This window comes from Glycine max, chromosome 1, assembly GCF_000004515.6.
Source record: "Glycine max cultivar Williams 82 chromosome 1, Glycine_max_v4.0, whole genome shotgun sequence".
NCBI lineage: Eukaryota > Viridiplantae > Streptophyta > Magnoliopsida > Fabales > Fabaceae > Glycine > Glycine max.
In genome coordinates, this window is record NC_016088.4 from 18,695,799 (window position 1) to 18,713,809 (window position 18,011).

Sequence of the window (18,011 nt, forward strand, 5' to 3'; positions counted from 1 at the left end):
TCTTGTTTTTGTATTGATTTTAGGTTCTATCAATTTTCATTCATAATATTCTTGTGCTGAACCTTTAGATCTAAATTTTGTTCCAAAATATTGATTAGAAAAAAAAACACAAAAATCTAAGTGTAAATCACTTAATCCATGTTGTCTTAGAGTCATGTTTAGTCATAGTAATTGTCACATTATGCTCTAAGTTTGTGTTGAATTTTTATTTTATTTTAATTGAATTCTAGATACATTTGTTCATGTATTCTTGTCATTCTTAGCCTATCTTTTGAATTTTGAGTCTAATTCATGCATGTTATTTAATTCATAACATGTTCTAAACCAATTCCTAGAAGTAGTCTTGTTGTTGAACTCTTTTTTTGTTTTCTAAGATTCCTACATGATGCCTATGATGAAGTTGAGTTGTGGTGCTGAGTTGTGGCTGGATTTGTGAATCAAATAAGTCTTAAGCTCTCTTGAATTGTGTTATTCAAGATAATTGAGCATAAGCAAACACAAATTGTAACTATCCAAGCCTTAAGCAACATAAACACTACTCTTGATTTCTAGGTTGAAATCGCTGGTGCTGGCAGCTTGAACATACAAAATTGTATAAATTACTGGGAATTGGTCACTACGAGTTTTGAGCTTAAATTTTTACTGAATTTTCTAGACATCTGGAAAAAATTATAAAAAAAGAACCAAGTGATTTGGATTAAAGGAAAAAATAAGAAAAATCACACAAGTTGGCAGAAAAATCAGTGTCCAGGAAAAAAAAAGTGAAAGGGAAGTGTGCTTGTTGTTTTGGCTCAAAAATTTGTTCTATAATTGGTGCCTATTTTATACCAATCCTAGTTCTGAAATTTAAATTGAAAATTATTGTGAAAACAAGTGCCAAAACTAGAGGTTTCTTGAGTCTTTTTTTATAGTTTTTCTACTCTACTCTAGAGCCATTCTAGGTTTCTCTTTGAGTCCTAGCTTGCTTTTTTGAGCTTTTCATTGCTTTAATTGTTGAATAATCCTTGAAAATTTGTCTTGTTAAAACTCTATTGGTTTAGCTTTCATTTCATTTTTTTTTTGGTCTTTGGTTATTGCTTGTCTCTTTGTTTCCTTGTTTGTGAGTTGCCATATAGGGAATTGGAAAGGAGGATTGGTGCCATATCTTGAAGAATTTGAGTCAAGAAGAAAGGGGCCAACCACCTTAAGAGCTATTGGACTAAGAAGCACTCCAAATTGAGTGAAACACTAAAGAGAGAATAGCCACCACAATTGAGGACTTTTTTTTTCTTTGTAATTTTGTAATTGGCAATTTGCTTTGCTTTCAAATTTTGTAACAAAAAGGCCTTTCATTGGAAGTAAGTTGGGAGCCTCCAATAGGTCACCCTACTTCCATTTATGTGTAATAATTTTAGGCAATTTTCCCTTAGGATAGTGAGTGTTTTGTTGGGAACCTTAAATGAGGTCATCCAAACACTCTTAGGATCCGCCTAGTTTGCATTTCTTGCACTTTAATTTCTTGCTTACTTTCATAGCTTATTTCCTTTACCCTCCATCGTCAAACCGCCTAGATAGCTTGCCTTTTACCAAATATTTTTTACCTTATCTTTCACACCTCTTTTAGTGTTTATTTTGGCTAGTTTCAACCATAGTTTCTTTTACCTTTTTTTCAAACCCCCAACAAGAAAGAACTGTAACATCCTGGAAATTTCTACCCGGAATTTTTGGAAACGATGTATTTTGAATGATTATATATATATATACATATATATATATATATATATGTATTATTCAGTGTATATGCCTATATGTTCTTGGTAGAAGTAGGAATAGTGGGGGCAAGATACGCGGGTTAGGCTAATTAAGGAAGAGAAATCCATAACTGGGAGGTTATGGGTTAATTCTTAATTAATTAGTTTAAAAATCATCGTTTTGCGTGCGACTTAGAATTTAACAAAACCAACCTCTGAACCACGCTCGGGGTTTTATTCTGAGCGTTTTGATATATATATATATATTGCCTACTTTCGAAAACTGGCCCCGGCGGATGCAGAGAAACACGAGGAACTGGAACCAGAGAAACGGCACGCAAACCGAGGCAGGATTTTAGCGTTTTAAAGGTCAGATTTTCTCACTTTTTGTGGCTGAGTATGAGTCACAATCAAAAGAGAAAGTGGGCCCTTTTTGCTCCACTCAAATGGAGACATGTGGCATTGCTTAAATAAAATAATAGAAAAAGAGGAAAAAGCCTTTTTAAAACCAAAAAGCAACTCTCTCTCTCCTCACTCAGCCCCACATTTTCAGAAGCTCTCTCTCCCTCTCCCTCACGTTGCTTTTCTTCCTCCCTCATTCTCCATTGAAGCTCCAAACAAAGCTTCAACCTTTGGTGCCCATTTCTGCACCAAATCGCGAAAGGAGGGCATTTTCGGAGTCGTGAAGTGCGTGTCTACGAGTGGGACTTCGAAATTTCAGGTTTGGGTGGACTTCTTTCTCCTTTGATTTTCGTGGGTATGGGGTTTTGGGAGGTATGATGGGTAGTTTTGCTAGTTTTCTGCTTCATGATAGTTATTTGTGAAGACACTTGTTGAAAGCATGTTGAACTTGCCATGTTTGGATGAGTTGAACATACCCATTCTGTTTTAGGGTTTTTATGATGATGCTTGTGATGTTTATGTACTGAAATTGCCTATGGAAAACTGTTAGAGATGAAGGGTAGAATTAACTTAGGGTTAGAAAGTGAGAATGTGGTGTTATGAGTGGAAAAAGAGTGAATTTTTGAGGGCTGGAAGGCCAAATCTGGAATTGGTAGTATTTAGAGGTTAGAGTGAGTTAATCTTGGCCTTAAATGCCATTTGGGACTTATGAGAAAGGTTAGGCTGTGCTAGAGAGAAAAACAAATGACCAAAGTGAACCAAGAGCCATTTCTAGGGCAAAATTGGGTGTTGAGGAGTCAAATTTTGATTCGGTGGAATTTTAGGTTTAAATCCAGTTTGAGCAAGTTTAGATTGATGTTATGGACTGGTGTGAGGTGAGAGTTTGCTTCAAATTTACCTCATTCTCAATTTCACTTTTCAAACCTAGAAAACCCATTGAATTGAGGGGTGTTGGACACCTAGATTCTGTGTTGCTGTGCTTTAAAGCTTGACTTTGGTTTAGACATGATTGATACATGATTTGGGACTTGTAGGATTTGATTTGGGCAAGATTGGATGAGAGGAAGAGTGATTTTCGAAATCTGCACTTATGCAGAATTTTGCTGTCAAAATAGGTGCAGCAGGATTTTGGCTTTGTGCAGAAAAATGCTTGTGTGTGGTTGGCTGTGGAAAGAGTAGTGCAGAATGAGTTATGGATGTTTGCTAGCAGATCCCAACGGTCAAAATGTAGGCTTATGTACTAGAGACTTCCAGTAAAAGTTTCGAGTTGATCCAACGGTTAACGAATGGGAACGAAGGAAATGTTTCTGGGGTATTTGTATTTGAAAAGCTGTGATTTTGGTTGGTGTTTTGGGCAGAGTTTTCTGCCTTTGCCCTGTTTTGCTTGGCTGTGATAGCTTGTGCTGTTTGAATGTTGTATTACTTTGATGTTGGGGAAGCTTGGGAGGATTGATGGGGACCCGGTGTTGAGAGAAACGAGGTTATGGGCTACGTGGGAGTACGTGAGCTCAGTTGGAGGTGGGCAACAGGGGATGGTGGGTTTATGCACGCTTTGTGGATGTGGAAAACTTGTTGTGCACCATCGCCCGACTGCCACCTAGTACCACATGTGATGGGTACCCCATAATCCTACAAGCTTGAGATGAGGAAGTGTAGAAGGGTGAACTTCCTGCTTTTATTCGTTGACCACAGAGTGGTACCTGGAGATATGTCGCGGGGGTCAGGAGACCTTGGGGACGTCAGGTGGGGTGCTATTGCCCAAAACCAAGCTTGACCAATCCCGACCCAACCCGGGCATAGTCAGTCAGTGAGAACCTGTGATGTACCTAAACAGGCGAGCTCCTGGCAGTCAACAGATAAAAAGAACAAAGACCACAAAGCAAGGAGGCTTGTGGTGGCTGGCCAGCTGTGAACTTTGATTGATATGTGAGATTTGGGCTCTGGTAATCGATTACCAAAGGGGTGTAATCGATTACCAGGCTTAAAAACGAGGTCGGGAAGCTAGGAGAGCTTCTGGTAATCGATTACCAAGGGGGTGTAATCGATTACCAGGCTTAGAAATGGGACTGGAACATTGTGGAGGCCTCTGGTAATCGATTACCAGTATGTGTAATCGATTACACAGAGGAATGGGTCACTGGTAATCGATTACCAGGTATGTGTAATCGATTACACAGTGCATTTTTGCAGATTTCATGTTCTGAGGCTGTGTAATTCGAGTTTAGCCTCTGGTAATCGATTACCAAGTCTGTGTAATCGATTACCAGAGATGAAAAGCCTTAAGATACTCCTTTTACTTGCATGTAATGGTTATGAGACGCATTGTGTTGCGGCATAGTTAGATTCTTGTGAAAGAGTCTACCCCTTTCTTTTCCTTCTTGTAGATCGTGATGGCGGCACAGCTAATCCATGATCGAGTGGAGATGGAGTGCCTAGAGGGAGCTTGGGAGACCCTCAAAGGCAACACGAGGTGCCGATTTCGGGGCACCATTCGATTCACGGCTACTTCTTTGGTGCATCCAGATGAACCTGCACGGACACTTCAGCGCACGGTGGAATGGATACTACCCACGCCTACACCATATCGTCTAGTGGAGCCCGTCCAAGTGATCGAGGTAACGTCATCCGAGGAAGACCCTGAGGAGGATCTGGAGGAGCTACCTCCTGAGCCTGCTGTGGATGCCCTTGACTTTCTAGAGGGTGATGAGGATCCACTTCTTGAGGTGGATTCTCCCGAGGAAGTCATGTCAGCATCTGAGGCAGACTCTACGGAGGATAGTGGCCCGGGGGAGATGGCGATCAGCGGAGGCTCTTCATCCTAGTGGACAACTCTTTGGATTCGTTTTGTATACTTTTGAGGGTGGGTGTATCTAGGACTGACTGTTAGGTTTACTCTTTTGTTTTTTTATGGGTAGACCTGATGTATAGGAATTTGATGATTGTATACATGTGGCTGAAGCCACCACTGTGGACACCTTTGCTCTGGATGACACTATATATTTTGTAAAACTCCCATATTTTGGACAGCTTTAAATGATGAATGCATTTATGATCGATCTTGTTATTTGAAAAGAAAGCATTAGCAACTTTATTCGTAAAAGAGTTTATCGACCGTATTTTATTCTTTTATTTTCACGTGACGACCTAAAGTAATGGCTGGTACATTCTTCCTTTTGAAACAGCAAAACAGTTTAGAGATTATGAGCGGTAAGAAAGAAATGACTCCGGATAGAGTTGTGAACTGGCCATTCAGGACTATATAGTGAGGATTTTCCTTCTAAACCTAGTTATGGTGAAAAGAGAAAGAAATGAAAAAGAAAAAGAAGAAAAAAGAAAAAAAAATTTACCATGGTTTTTGTTATTCAAATTATTACTATTAAACCAGTCATTAATTTAGGGACGCCACAAGAACCATAACTTAGGAACCAACATGAGTCTTCATTCTTCATCTAGTGTTAATGGTGAGGGTTCTACTCCTAAGGACCCCTTGTATAAGATATTAGATGAGTTGAGATCCCTTAAGTTGTGGAAAGAAAAACAAGAGAGAAAAGAAAAAGGTAAAAAAAGAGTGGAAGAAATAAGTCAAGATGAAAGAGAGAAAATAAGAGAGGAAGAAAGAAGAAAAATAATGAAAGAAATGAAAAGGGAAAAACATGCCTCCTATAGTAGTCATGACTCTTGCAAGAGTTTAAGTGAAGAACTTAGCGACTATTATAGAGGGCGTCATAGTTCACATACTAAACATCACTCCCAAAAAAGAGAAAAGGATAAAAGGCCTCAAAAGGTTAACATTAGCCTCCCATATTTCCATGGAAAAGATAATGTTGAGGCCTACTTAGATTGGGAAATGAAGGTTGAACAACTCTTTGCTTGCCATCATATTAGCGAAGAGAGAAAAGTTCCATTGGATATCCTTAGCTTTCAAGGGTATGCCCTCTATTGGTGGACTTCCCTTGTTAAAGAACGAAGGATTCATGGGGATCCTCCAGTAGAGTATTGGAATGATCTTAAGAGTGCCCTTAGGAAGAGGCACATTCCCTCCTACTATGAAATGGAGCTTATGGACAAGCTCCAAAGGCTTAGACAAGGGAGTATGAGTGTTGAAGAATATAGACAACAAATGGAACTACTCCTTTTAAGAGCTGGACTTAGGGAGGAGGAAAGAACAAGCATAGCTAGGTTCCTTAGTGGGCTCAATATGGAAGTGAGGGACAAGGTTGAACTCCTTCCATATAGGGACCTAGATGAGCTAGTCCAACTTTGTATAAGAGTGGAGCAACAACTTAAAATAAAGCCTTCTTCAAAATCTTATGGCTCCCACTCTTATCCAAGGAAGGACCAAGCCCATGGAATTTTAGGGGCTGCACCTTCAAAACCCAAGGAAGATAAGGGTAAGACCATAGAGAAATACACCCCTAAGACTAGTTCCCAAGAAAGGACTAGCAATATTAAATGCTTCAAATGTCTTGGGAGAGGTCACATTGCCTCTCAATGCCCCACAAAGAAAACCATGATCATGAGGGGTCAAGACATTTATAGTAGTCAAGAGAAGACTACTTCTTGCCCTTCCTCTAGTGGAAGTGAAGATGAAGTAAGGAGTGAAGAGTCTAGTGAGGAAGTCTACCCCCATGAAGAAGGTGACCTCTTAATGGTTAGAAGGCTCCTTGGAGGTCAATCTTGTGATCTATCTCAATCTGAAAGAGAGAACATCTTTCATACAAGATGCAAAATTTTAGATAAAACTTGTTCTCTCATTGTGGATAGTGGATCTTGTTGCAATTGTTGTAGCACAAGATTAGTTTCCAAGTTGAACCTCACTATCATTCCCCACCCAAAACCTTATAAACTTCAATGGCTCAATGAGCAAGGGGAAATGATAGTTAACCAACAAGTGAAGGTACCTTTCTCCATTGGGACATATAAGGATGAAGTTAATTGTGATATAGTTCCCATGGAGGCAGGACATATTCTTTTAGGAAGGCCATGGCAATTTGATAGGAAGATCATTTACAATGGCCTAACTAATGAAATTACCCTCACCCATCTTGGCACTAAATTTGTGTTGCATCCTCAAACACCTTCACAGGTGGCCAAAGATCAACTAACTATGAAAGATAAGAGGGATGAGGAAGAAAAACTAGAAAAACAAAAGAAAAAGAAGGATAGTAAGGCCTTGTGTTCAAAGGCCAAGGGGAAGGAAAAGGAGGAAAAAGGATTCCTCCAAGAAGATTGTTAACAAGGAAAATCATTTTGCAACAAAATGTGATATTAAAATAGCACTCCTTCTTAAACAATCTTTCTACCTTCTCCTATCAAGGGAAACATCCCTTAGCACCGCCATACCTCTTGAGCTTGAGGTTATTCCTCAAGTAAAAGAGTTGTTGGATGAGGGTTTGGTTCGCAAGAGCTTAAATCCTCGTGCTTTGTTGGTGCCTAAAATAGGTATTATTAGGCACCAAATCTCTATGATAGGTGGTATAATGAATGTGTTGAGTGGTGCAACACTCTTTTGTAAAATCACTCATGCACTCAACATCTTCATGATTTGTGTACATAGGGACTCATTAGGTAGGTTTGTTCTTATTTTTTGTTTCAATGCAAACCTAGGTGCTCATGTGGGACACCTTAGGTTTGTCGTATTTTTTTTTAGGAATAATCAACATGAAAATAAAGAAAAAGGTGTTGAGGAAAGAATCCATGAGTTTCAAGAACCTCTGGATTTGAGGTCAAATCCTTTTCAAGGGGGAGGGAATGATGCAATCCTACCCCCCAAGGGCATTGGATAGAAGACTCCAAGAAGATTGGGCCAAAAATGCAAGAGAAGGCCCTAGGGTTCTCATGAGCCTTAGGGTAGATTTCGGGCCCATGGGCTAAGTATGAGCCCACTTATCTTGGTACATATTAGATTAAGGTTTCATTAATTTTGGGCCTTGTATTTAGGGCTCCATAATGTAGGTAGGGTACCCTAGAAATATAGAATTTTTCAGCCCTTGTATTTTTGGGCACCTAGACTAGTTTTTGTATTATGGGTAGTTTTGTAATTTCACATGCAATAAGTGGATATTTGATGTGTGTGGTTGGAAATAAATTTAATTGAATTGGTAGAAGCCCAATCCAATTAAATTTTAGAGGGGGAGGTGAGCCTTTGCTTACTACACCCCATTGCCACATCATATAGTCACACTTTGTGCATGTCCTTCATGCTTTTCATGCCTCATGACACCTAAGCACACTTAGTGGAGAATCTTGGAATTGATCTTGGATTAGTGGGCTGAACCATAACTAAAATTCACTAATCATAATTAGTGAGATTTTGGCTCCAAAGTTTGGCTCCACAAATTCAATTTCAAATTCAAGTGAAATTTGAATTTCCCTCCAATTTTGTGTGACACTTAGGCTATAAATAGAGGTCATGTGTGTGCATTTTTTTGAACTTTGATCATTTGAATATTAAACTTCAGATTTCAAAGCTCATTTGGAGCACAAAATTTCGTGCTCTTCTCTCCCTCTCCCTTCATTCATCTCCTTCTTCCTCCAAGCTCTTATCCATGGCCTCCTATGGTGGTGAGCTTCTTCTAGACTCATCTTCTCCTTGAAGTGGCGTCTCCTCTCTCTCTTCCTTTCTTCATTCCGCTGCCATTCATCTTCCAAGAAGCAAAGGAATCCATTGATGATGAAGATCCTAGGCCTACAAGCTCCAATGGAGCTTGCATCAAATATTATTTAGTTTCCCTTTTTATATTTTTATTTTTATTTTTTTGGGGTCGACAAGGGTGTTGCCCTTGCTCCTACATATCCTTAGGTGTGATGATGAATTCAGACCTACATAGTTCTTTAAAGTCTGAATGTTGTGTGTTAGATTGATTTTTATGTTTTTGAAAGATTCCTTTTAATTGTGGACAAAAATTCATTTAAGGCATTGGACCTTGAAACAATGTTTTAAATTTGAAAAGCGGAGAGAATAGTTTAAGGCGTTGGACCTTGAAATGATATTTTGATTTTGAAAAGAGGAGAGAGTCGTTTAAGGCATTGGACCTTAAAATGATCTTTCGATTTTGAAAAGAGGAGAGAGCCGTTAAGGCGTTGGACCTTGAAACGATCTCAAGTGATATTTGATAAAAAAAGAAATTAGTCATGAGTTGGTTTTATCTTGGCTTCGTTTGATTAACCTTCAATCTTTTTAAAGACAACTTTACAACACTTAGTGATCGGTTAAGATTGAACTTTACCAAGAAAACAAGATCGCTGATGATAGATGGAGGAAATGAATATGCACAATAAAAAGGGGGACCCCTAAGGGTACATAGATCACATTCAAATATCAAAAACAAAACTAACTGACAGTCACACAAAGAACACCAAACAAGGAATGATGTAGGGTTCGATCACGGTTGCGATTCGGTGGTGCCTCGACTTTGTTTCCTCTTCTTTCTTCTTCTCTCTCAATTCTCTCAATATCCTTCAATGCTGAACCTTCCAACCCTTTCCTCAGCCCCTTTCACACCTATTTATAGCCAAAAATGGCATTTGGTGGACCTACAGCTTGCCCAGGTGAGCTGGTTGTTAGTCGATGAATACAACTAACTTTTGTGTAATAAATCTGTGCAAATTGTATCAAACTCCTCCCATTTATGATTATTTTGTAGTGTTGTAATTAATTTTTGTTAAATATAGGAAATAAATACTTAGTACTCCCATTTTGTATATTTAATAATCATTTCCTTTCAATTTCAGGTTAATTAGGCAAGTTTGTGAAGTGCTGATTTTGATTTGCTCGCTAAGCCAATTTTCCGGCTTAGCAAGCCATTCGCTGAGCGCACCACTCTTGCGGCTGAGCGCGAGGAAGAATTTAGAAGAAGGATGAGCTGGGCGCACGCACTAAGTGAGCACTCGTCCTGCTAAGTGCACCGCTTGCATGCATCCGCTAAGCGAGAAGGCAAGCGCCAAGCCGAAATTCACTTATGCGCGCTAAGTGAGCCAAACTTGCGCTAAGTGCGCAAGGACCAACAAGGCTACCTATTTAAGCCTGAAATCAAAAATGGAGATGGAGTTTGGGATTTTCTTTGAGCTTCTGCGTTTTTAGAGATTTCTAGAGAGAGAAAGGTCCAAGGTCCAAGGTCCAAGGTCCAAGGCTACCTGTTCATAGTCCACACATATCTTTTCATACTAGACACCTATTCACTGAATATAGCTTTACCAAGTAACACAAGTTCCCTGAGAGTTCGAAACTCGGTTCTTACCGTTTTATACTACTTGCACAATCCGGTGCACTTGTCGGGCTCGACCAAGTTTTTGGCGCCGTTGTCGGGGAACTTCTTTCTATTTGGAAAGTTAGTTCAGTCCTAGGTGTCTATTCTTTATTCTTTGATTAACTATGAATATTTGCTTTCAATTCACATTTGTTTTCCTCTTGAACTAGATAACCGTTGTTTCTGTTAGTGTTTTATATGCATAGATCTCCCACATGCAATTTAGTTCCTCTGGACTTGGAGATTGAAGCTACGTTAAGAAGGAACAGAGCCGAAAGAAGAAGAAAATTACTGCAAGATAGGACAGTAGCTTCCATTCTAGAGGAAGAAGCTCATTTTTCTGATTCTACATCATCTGACTCACCATCATCAAGGGAATCCACGACATATTTACCAGAAGCCGTTATCATGGTTGATGAACACTAGCAAATGGTTACCCTTGAGGACTACTCAAGTAGTTCAGTACCATAATTCTTTACCAACATCGCACGTCCGGAAGTCCAAGCTCACAAACATAAACTACCCTCATTCTTTAATTCATTTGATATAGGGGAACTTATTCCAAGGATTACTAAATGAGGAACCCTATGCACATTTGGCAACATTCATTGAAATTTGTAACACTATAAAGATTGCAAGCATACCAGATGAAGCCATCAAACTCAGCCTATTTTCATTTTCCTTGGTAGGAGAAGCCAAGAGGTGGCTTCATTCATTAAAGGGTAAAAGTCTAAAGACCTGGGAAGAAGTTGTTGAGAAATTTCTGAAGAAATACTTCCTCGAGTCAAAGACTGCGGAAGGGAAAGCTACAATTTCATCATTTCATCACTTCCCTGATGAATCCCTAAGTGAAGCATTGGAGAGGTTTAGAGGTTTGTTAAGAAAGACCCCCACCCATGGACTCTTTGAGCCAACCCAGCTTAACATATTCATAGATGGGTTGAGGCCACAATCTAAGCAACTGTTAGATGCTTCTGTAGGGGGAAAAATAAAACTGAAAACCCCTGAAGAAGCAACAGAGTTGATTGAAAACAGGTCTGCCAGTGATCATGCCATTCTATGTGATAGAGTTCATCAACCCACTAAGAAGAGTTTATTGGAGCTATCAACATTAGACGCTGTGTTGGCACAAAATAAGTTGCTCTCTAGGCAACTTGAGATCTTGACAGAAACCCTGAGTAAGTTGCCAACTAACTTGTCTAATGGTCAACCTTTACAGCCTTCTGTTTTGCAGGTCACAGGTTGTACCATACGTGGTGGTACTCATGAATCCGATCTTTGCATTCCTTTTGAAGAGAAAATGCAAGAGGTTAGCTACATGGGGAATCAACAAAGGCAGGGAGGTGGATTCTTAGGTTTCCACCAGGGTCCTTACAACCAACAAGGACAATAGAGATCATACCTTGGTAATCAATTTAACAAAGACCAGGGTGGACCTTCCAACAGGCCGCCTCAACAAGGGCCTAACATTTTTCAGTGGACAACCAAGCTGGAGGAGACTTTGACTCAATTCATGCAGGTAACCATGTCAAATCACAAAAGCACTGAGTCAACATTGAAGAACCTTAAGATCCAGGTAGGCCAACTAGCCAAACAATTAGCTGAAAAGTCATCCAATAGCTTTGGGGCGAACATAGAAAAGAATCCCAAAGAGGAATGCAATGTTGTGATGACAAGAAACAAGAAGTGTTTGGTAGTTGAGAATAGGGTGGCTTTGGAGAAACAAATTGTTGTAAAGGATGGCACCTGAGAAAAAGAAAGAGGAGGTAACAGATGTGACAAATCAGGAGAGTGAAAAACCAATAATGGCTGAGGAGAAAGAAATAAACGACTACGAAAAATAAAGAGGTAGAAAAAGAAAAAGAAAATGAAGAAAAATAAAAAGTTGAAAAAAATAAAGAAGGGAAAGAAAAGAGTAGAAGTGAAAAAGCAAGAGAGAAGAAGAAAGAAAAAGCTTCGAATGAGGATATAGAAGTACCATATCCTGTGGTACCTTCCAAGAAGGACATGGACCGTCATTTGGCGAGATTCCTTGATATTTTCAGGAAATTGGAAATAACTATGCCTTTTGGGGAAGATTTGCAACAAATGCCACTCTACTCAAAATTTCTGAAAGATATGTTGATAAGGAAAAACGGATACATCCACCAGAAGAATATTGTTGTGGAAGGCAACTGCAGTGCTGTAATACAGAGAATTCTTCCACCAAAACATAAAGACCCTGGAAGTGTTACTATTCCTTGTTTAATCAGTGAAGTGACTGTGGGAAAGGCTCTCATTGATTTGGGAGCTAGTATCAACCTAATGCCGCTCTCCATGTGTAGAAGGTTGGGAGAGTTGGAAATCATGCCCACAAGAATGACTTTACAACTTGCTGACCGATCCATCACAAGGCCTTACGGGGTAATTGAGGATGTTCTGATAAGAGTGAAACATATGGTCTTTCCAGCTGATTTTGTGGTCATGGATATGGAGGAAGACCATGAGGTTCCAGTCATTTTGGGATGTCCCTTTATGTCAACAACAAGTTGCATAATCGATATGGGAAGAAAGACATTGGAGATGGGTTTTGAAGATTAGAAGATCAATTTTGATCTTTTTGGAGAAAACAAGCCGGTGCCAGAGCATAATGTTTTCTTGCAGGTGATGGAGGTTAAAGAAGAAGTCCTGAAGGTGAGGACCAATATTTAATCACCCATTGAGGTAAAAGCGTCAAGCTAATGACGTTAAAGAAGCGCTTCCTGGGAGGCAACCCAGTTTTAATTTCTGCTATTCTTTTTTTTTATGCATTGCATAATGTGAAACTTGCTTCATTCATTACATTGGGGTATATCACCTTGTTTTTGAATGAGCATAATGTTCGTTAAGCACAAGCCTCGAGCTAAGCGCATCTTTTGTCATGCGCTAAGCAGAGAGTCTCTAGCGCTTAACGCTCAACCCTTGCATCTCAAGTTGATTTGGTCCACTAAGCGTTACCCTGCTGAGCTAAGCCCAATTCAATTCGATCTGGCTAAGCACATCATATTCATTGGCTAAGCGCAAGACATCGCCGTTAAGCCTATTTCCTTGCGGCCTAAACTGGGTTTTATTTAGCTAAGCGCCAATCATGTCAGCTAAGCCAAATTCCTTGCGGCCATAGCAGTGCTAAGCGGTCTATGATTCGCTAAGCGCAAGTCCTTTTGTATTCAAGATGCATTATTTTAGCTAAGCCGACCTAAAGCCAAGCTTAGCGAGAGTTGCAGGTATTATGATCTGCAGAATCCGCCAAGCGCCCCTTCTGTGCGCTAAGCCCAGCTTTATAAAAAAAAAAAATTCAGATTTTGAATTTCAAACTTTGGCTAAGGGCGCAGTTCCGCTAAGCGAACCACTTTGAGAAACCAAACGTTTCTCTAGCTCGCTTAGCGCTACGGTTAGCTAAGCGAGAGAGTTGAAAATTGCTTAAGTGAGTGTAACATCAGTTACACTCACATTTTCCTGAAATTTTCAGAACACTGCCTGCATCCTCTCTCTCTCCAAATTCGAGCATTTTTTCATTCATTCTTTCTACATCTTCAGCAATCAACAATCCAAGTAAGTTCCTCATTCCCTTTACTCTTTTACTTTGGTGAACCTTAGGGTAGAAAACCATAGAATTTAACTTTTAATTTTTAGGGTTTTAATGAAATTATATTAGTTTAAAATTAGGACATTGTGAATGATTGTACTGTGTAGATAGTTTTGACTGGTTTGCATGTTTGATATGCCTTTGAGAGGCTCAAAAAAAGAAGAAAACGAACTTCGTTTTCTATGTTTTTCAGGAAAACACAATGAATTCACTAAGCACGCATGCTGCGCTAAGCGAGTTCATCGATATTGCTTGAATATATGCGTTTTCAGATGAACTCGCTAAGTGCGCCTATCGCGCTAAGCGAGTTCATCTTTTGGGGATGAACATTCATCTCCCTGATGAGTTGCCTGTGGCTAAGCGGGGATGATTCGCTAAGCCCAGGTAACTTAGTCAATTTTTTGTTGAAAGTCGCGTGCTAAGCCGAGCATATCCGGGCTAAGCTCATTTCATTATGGCAGCCATTGGGCTAAGCGAGCCTAGCTCGCTAAGCCCCCATACTTAGTGAAATTTCTGAAATTATTGGTCCGCTAAGCTCAGCCCTTCTGAGCTTAGCGCATATTTGTTGCGGTTATCATTAGGCTTAGCAGGCAGTAGCTCGCTAAGCCGATTATGCAGAAGCAGAGTTTTCTGCAATATCCGCTAAGCGACCCCCCATGTCGCTAAGTGTTAGTCGGTGAATACGACTAACTTTTGTGTATAAAGCTTGTGTAAATTGTATCAAACTCTTCCAATTTATGGTTATTTTGTAGTGTTATAAGTATTTTTTTGTTAAGTATAGGTAATAAATACTAAGTACTTCCATTTTGTGTGTTTAATAATCATTTTCTCTCAATTTCAAGTTAATTAGGCAAGCTTTGAAAAGTGTTGTTTTTCACCTTCTCGCTAAGCTAATCTACTGGTTTAGCGAGCGTTCGCTAAGCACAACACTCATTGGCTAAGCGCGAGGAAGACTCTGGAAGAAGATGAGCTGTATAGGTTCTCTAAGTGCACCGCTTCAGTCCATCCGCTAAGCGAGAAAGGCACGCGCTAAGCCAAAATTCACTAATGTGCGCTAAGCGGTCCATAATTGCGCTAAGCGCACGAGCACGTACAAGGCCACCTATTTAAGCCAGAAATCAGATTTTGTGAAGGGAGTTTGGGCTGGGATTTAGAGCTTTACATGTCTAGAGATTCTAGAGAGAGAAAGGTCCAAGTTCCAGAGAGTTTTGAGAGATTTTGCTGTGTGAAGATCTGCAGAGACTAGAGCTTGAAGAAGGAGCCGGTTTGAGAGCTTGAGATGAGTTTGTGAGTGATTGTGAGATCCTAGAGGTGAATGAGACATCCTCACCACTTGTATTTTTGCAATCTTTCATCTTGTTCATCTCTTTGTTGTAAAGAAGGCTTCCTAGTTATGGAAAGCTAAATCCTCTGTTGGATCTTCCCTGTAGGTACCTGATGTAAATATATTTCTATCTATTTGATGGGGACAAGGGGTTGCATCAGTTACAATCCCATTCTTGCTATAAGACAACTTGGCTACCCTATGAGAGGGGCACCACTAGAGGAAGAGCTCGCACCTATTATTGCATGAGGTTTCAATAAGACCAACGTGGAGGCACTTCCGAAGGTCCGCAAGGCGTGGGAGATGGTGCAAAAGAAGGACAAAGAACTCAGAGGCAGTAACAACGTCGGTAGCTACCGTAAGTGGTTGAAAGCCCACATGCAAGGTTTGGATTGGCTCCCGAGTTTGAGAACCACTAAAGGGGAGGAAGTTGAGGCACCGGAGGAAGACGAAGAGGTGCAGGCCCTTAGAGCAGAACTCGAGCAAGCCCAAACAGTCAAAGAAAAGTTCAAATCAGCAGCTCTTAAGATCCGAAAGGAGAATGCCGAACTGAGAGATGTAAATATAGCTACCACCAAGGCCTTAGAACAAGAGACCAAAAGGGCTCGTAGGGAAGAACACGGCCGGAACAAATTCCGAGGGGCTCTGTGGGGCAGTAACAGTGAGCTTAAGCTTCGGAGAGAGGAAAGGGACCAATCACGAGTAGACAGTTTGATCTTGAAGGATGAGCTGAAGGTTTGCCTAAGGTCCAAGAGAAGCTTGTCTCAGCGTTTGTGCGAGACAGAGACCAACATGTTAGCCATCATCAGCAAGTACCAAGAAGAATTAGATCTAGCCACGACCCATGAGCACAAAGTGGCAGACGAGTACGCCCGAGCGTACGCGAAAAAAGAGGTTAGGGGAAGGGTGATCGACTTGTTACATCAAGAGGCAACAATGTGGATGGACCGATTTGCTCTTACTTTGAATGGAAGTGAAGAACTTCCCCGATTCCTAGCCAAGGCCAAAGCAATGGCGGACACCTACTCTGCCCCCGAGGAGATCCACAGACTTCCCAGCTATTGTCAGCATATGATAGACTTAATGGCCCATATAATTAGGAACCGCTAGGAAGTTTGTATTGTCACTCAGATCTTGACTAGTTATAACTTTTTGAATAAAATGAGTTTATCCCGCGTTTTTACTCCAAAAAAAAATCAGTGCAAATCAAACCACTCCCGCATTTTATCTCTAGCATGCATTCATTTTTCTTTACGTACTCCTCACGTTTGGTTTTTTGGGAAAAACACCATAACTAAACGTGCCCGAAGGCATCCCTATCACACCAGATCCAAATCTAGGACGATGGGTGACAAGAGGAGATATAGGAATATATGAAAGCCGACATGTCGACTTTGAAAGAGCAAATGGCTTCCATGATGGGTGCCATGCTAGGAATGAGACAACTTATGGAGAATAACGTGGCCACCGCTGCCGCTGTTAGTTCAGCTGCCGAAGCAGACCCAACTCTCCCAGCTACCGCCCATCCTCTCCCAAATGTGGTAGGACGAGAAAGAAGCACACTGGGGCACATCAGCAACCCCCATCTGGGATACAACTGAGTGGCTTACCCTTATGGATTACCACCTAATTACACGCCACCAGTCATGCGTGATGACGCGGGTCATGTCCCTTACCCCATCCTTGAAGGGGAGCCTCCTCGACAGTCGGACGAGGTTCACGAGGATCATAGAGAGTACGCCCTGTTGGATCATGTGGCCTCAGAATAATTAAGAAGGGGGGTTGAATTAATTATTCCTAAACCTTTACTAATTAAAAAATTATTCTTCTAAGGCTTTTACTTATGTTGTTAAGAGAATATGGAGTAGAAGAGAAACTTAACAGAAAGTAAAAGTGGAAATTAAATGCACAGCGGAAAGTAAAAGAGTAGGGAAGAAGGAAACAAACACACAAGAGTTTTTATACTGGTTCGGCAACAACCCGTGCCTACATCCAGTCCCCAAGCGACCTGCGGTCCTTGAGATTTCTTTCAACCTTGTAAAAATCCTTTTACAAGCAAAGATCCACAAGGGATGTACCCTCCCTTGTTCTCTTTGAAACCCTAGTGGATGTACCCTCCACTAGAATTGATCCACAAGAGATGTACCCTCTCTTGTTCTCAGTCAAACCCAAGTAGATGTACCCTCTACTTGTACCACAAAGGATGTACCCTCCAATGTGTTAAGACAAAGATCTCAGGTGGTTAAACCTTTGATACTTTGTGAATGGGGATACAAAAGAATTCTCAGGAGGTTAGTCCTTTGAACACTTTTGTATTAGGGAAGTGGAAGAATCAAAAGAATTCTCAGACTGTGTCGTTTTGAATTCTTTGACAAGGGAGAAGGGAGACACAAAAGAATTCAGGTGGTTAGTCCTTTGTTCTTTTGGAAAAGAGAGAAGAGAGACAAAAAAAGAATTCAGGCGGTTAGTCCTTGGCGAATTCTTTTTGGCAAAGGGAGAAGAGAATGAAAAGATGAATAGCACAAGTTTTCAAGGTTTAGAAAACCAGAAAACTTCAGAAAGCTTTTGGTACAAAGAAGAAGTAGAAGTTCAAAGAGATTCAAGGCTTGTAAAGGATTGTAAGAGATTGATTGAAAATGTATTCAAGATTATTGAAATTCAAAACAAAGCCTTCCTTTTATAGACTCTTCATGTCTGGTCAA

General features: G+C 40.4%; 1 protein-coding gene across 1 annotated transcript; it reads left to right on the plus strand.

The window, feature by feature from the left end:
- Positions 1 to 12,388: 12,388 nt before the first annotated feature.
- LOC102659360 (uncharacterized) lies at positions 12,389 to 12,961 on the plus strand. The gene has a single exon (XM_006573984.1). The coding sequence runs from the start codon at positions 12,389 to 12,391 to the stop codon at positions 12,959 to 12,961; it is 573 nt and encodes a 190-aa protein (XP_006574047.1).
- The last annotated feature ends 5,050 nt before the right edge of the window (positions 12,962 to 18,011 follow it).

Bases quoted from the DNA above. Each gene is read 5' to 3' on its own strand.
- LOC102659360 (XM_006573984.1), top strand. From the start codon at position 12,389: ATGGACCGTCATTTGGCGAGATTCCTTGATATTTTCAGGAAATTGGAA.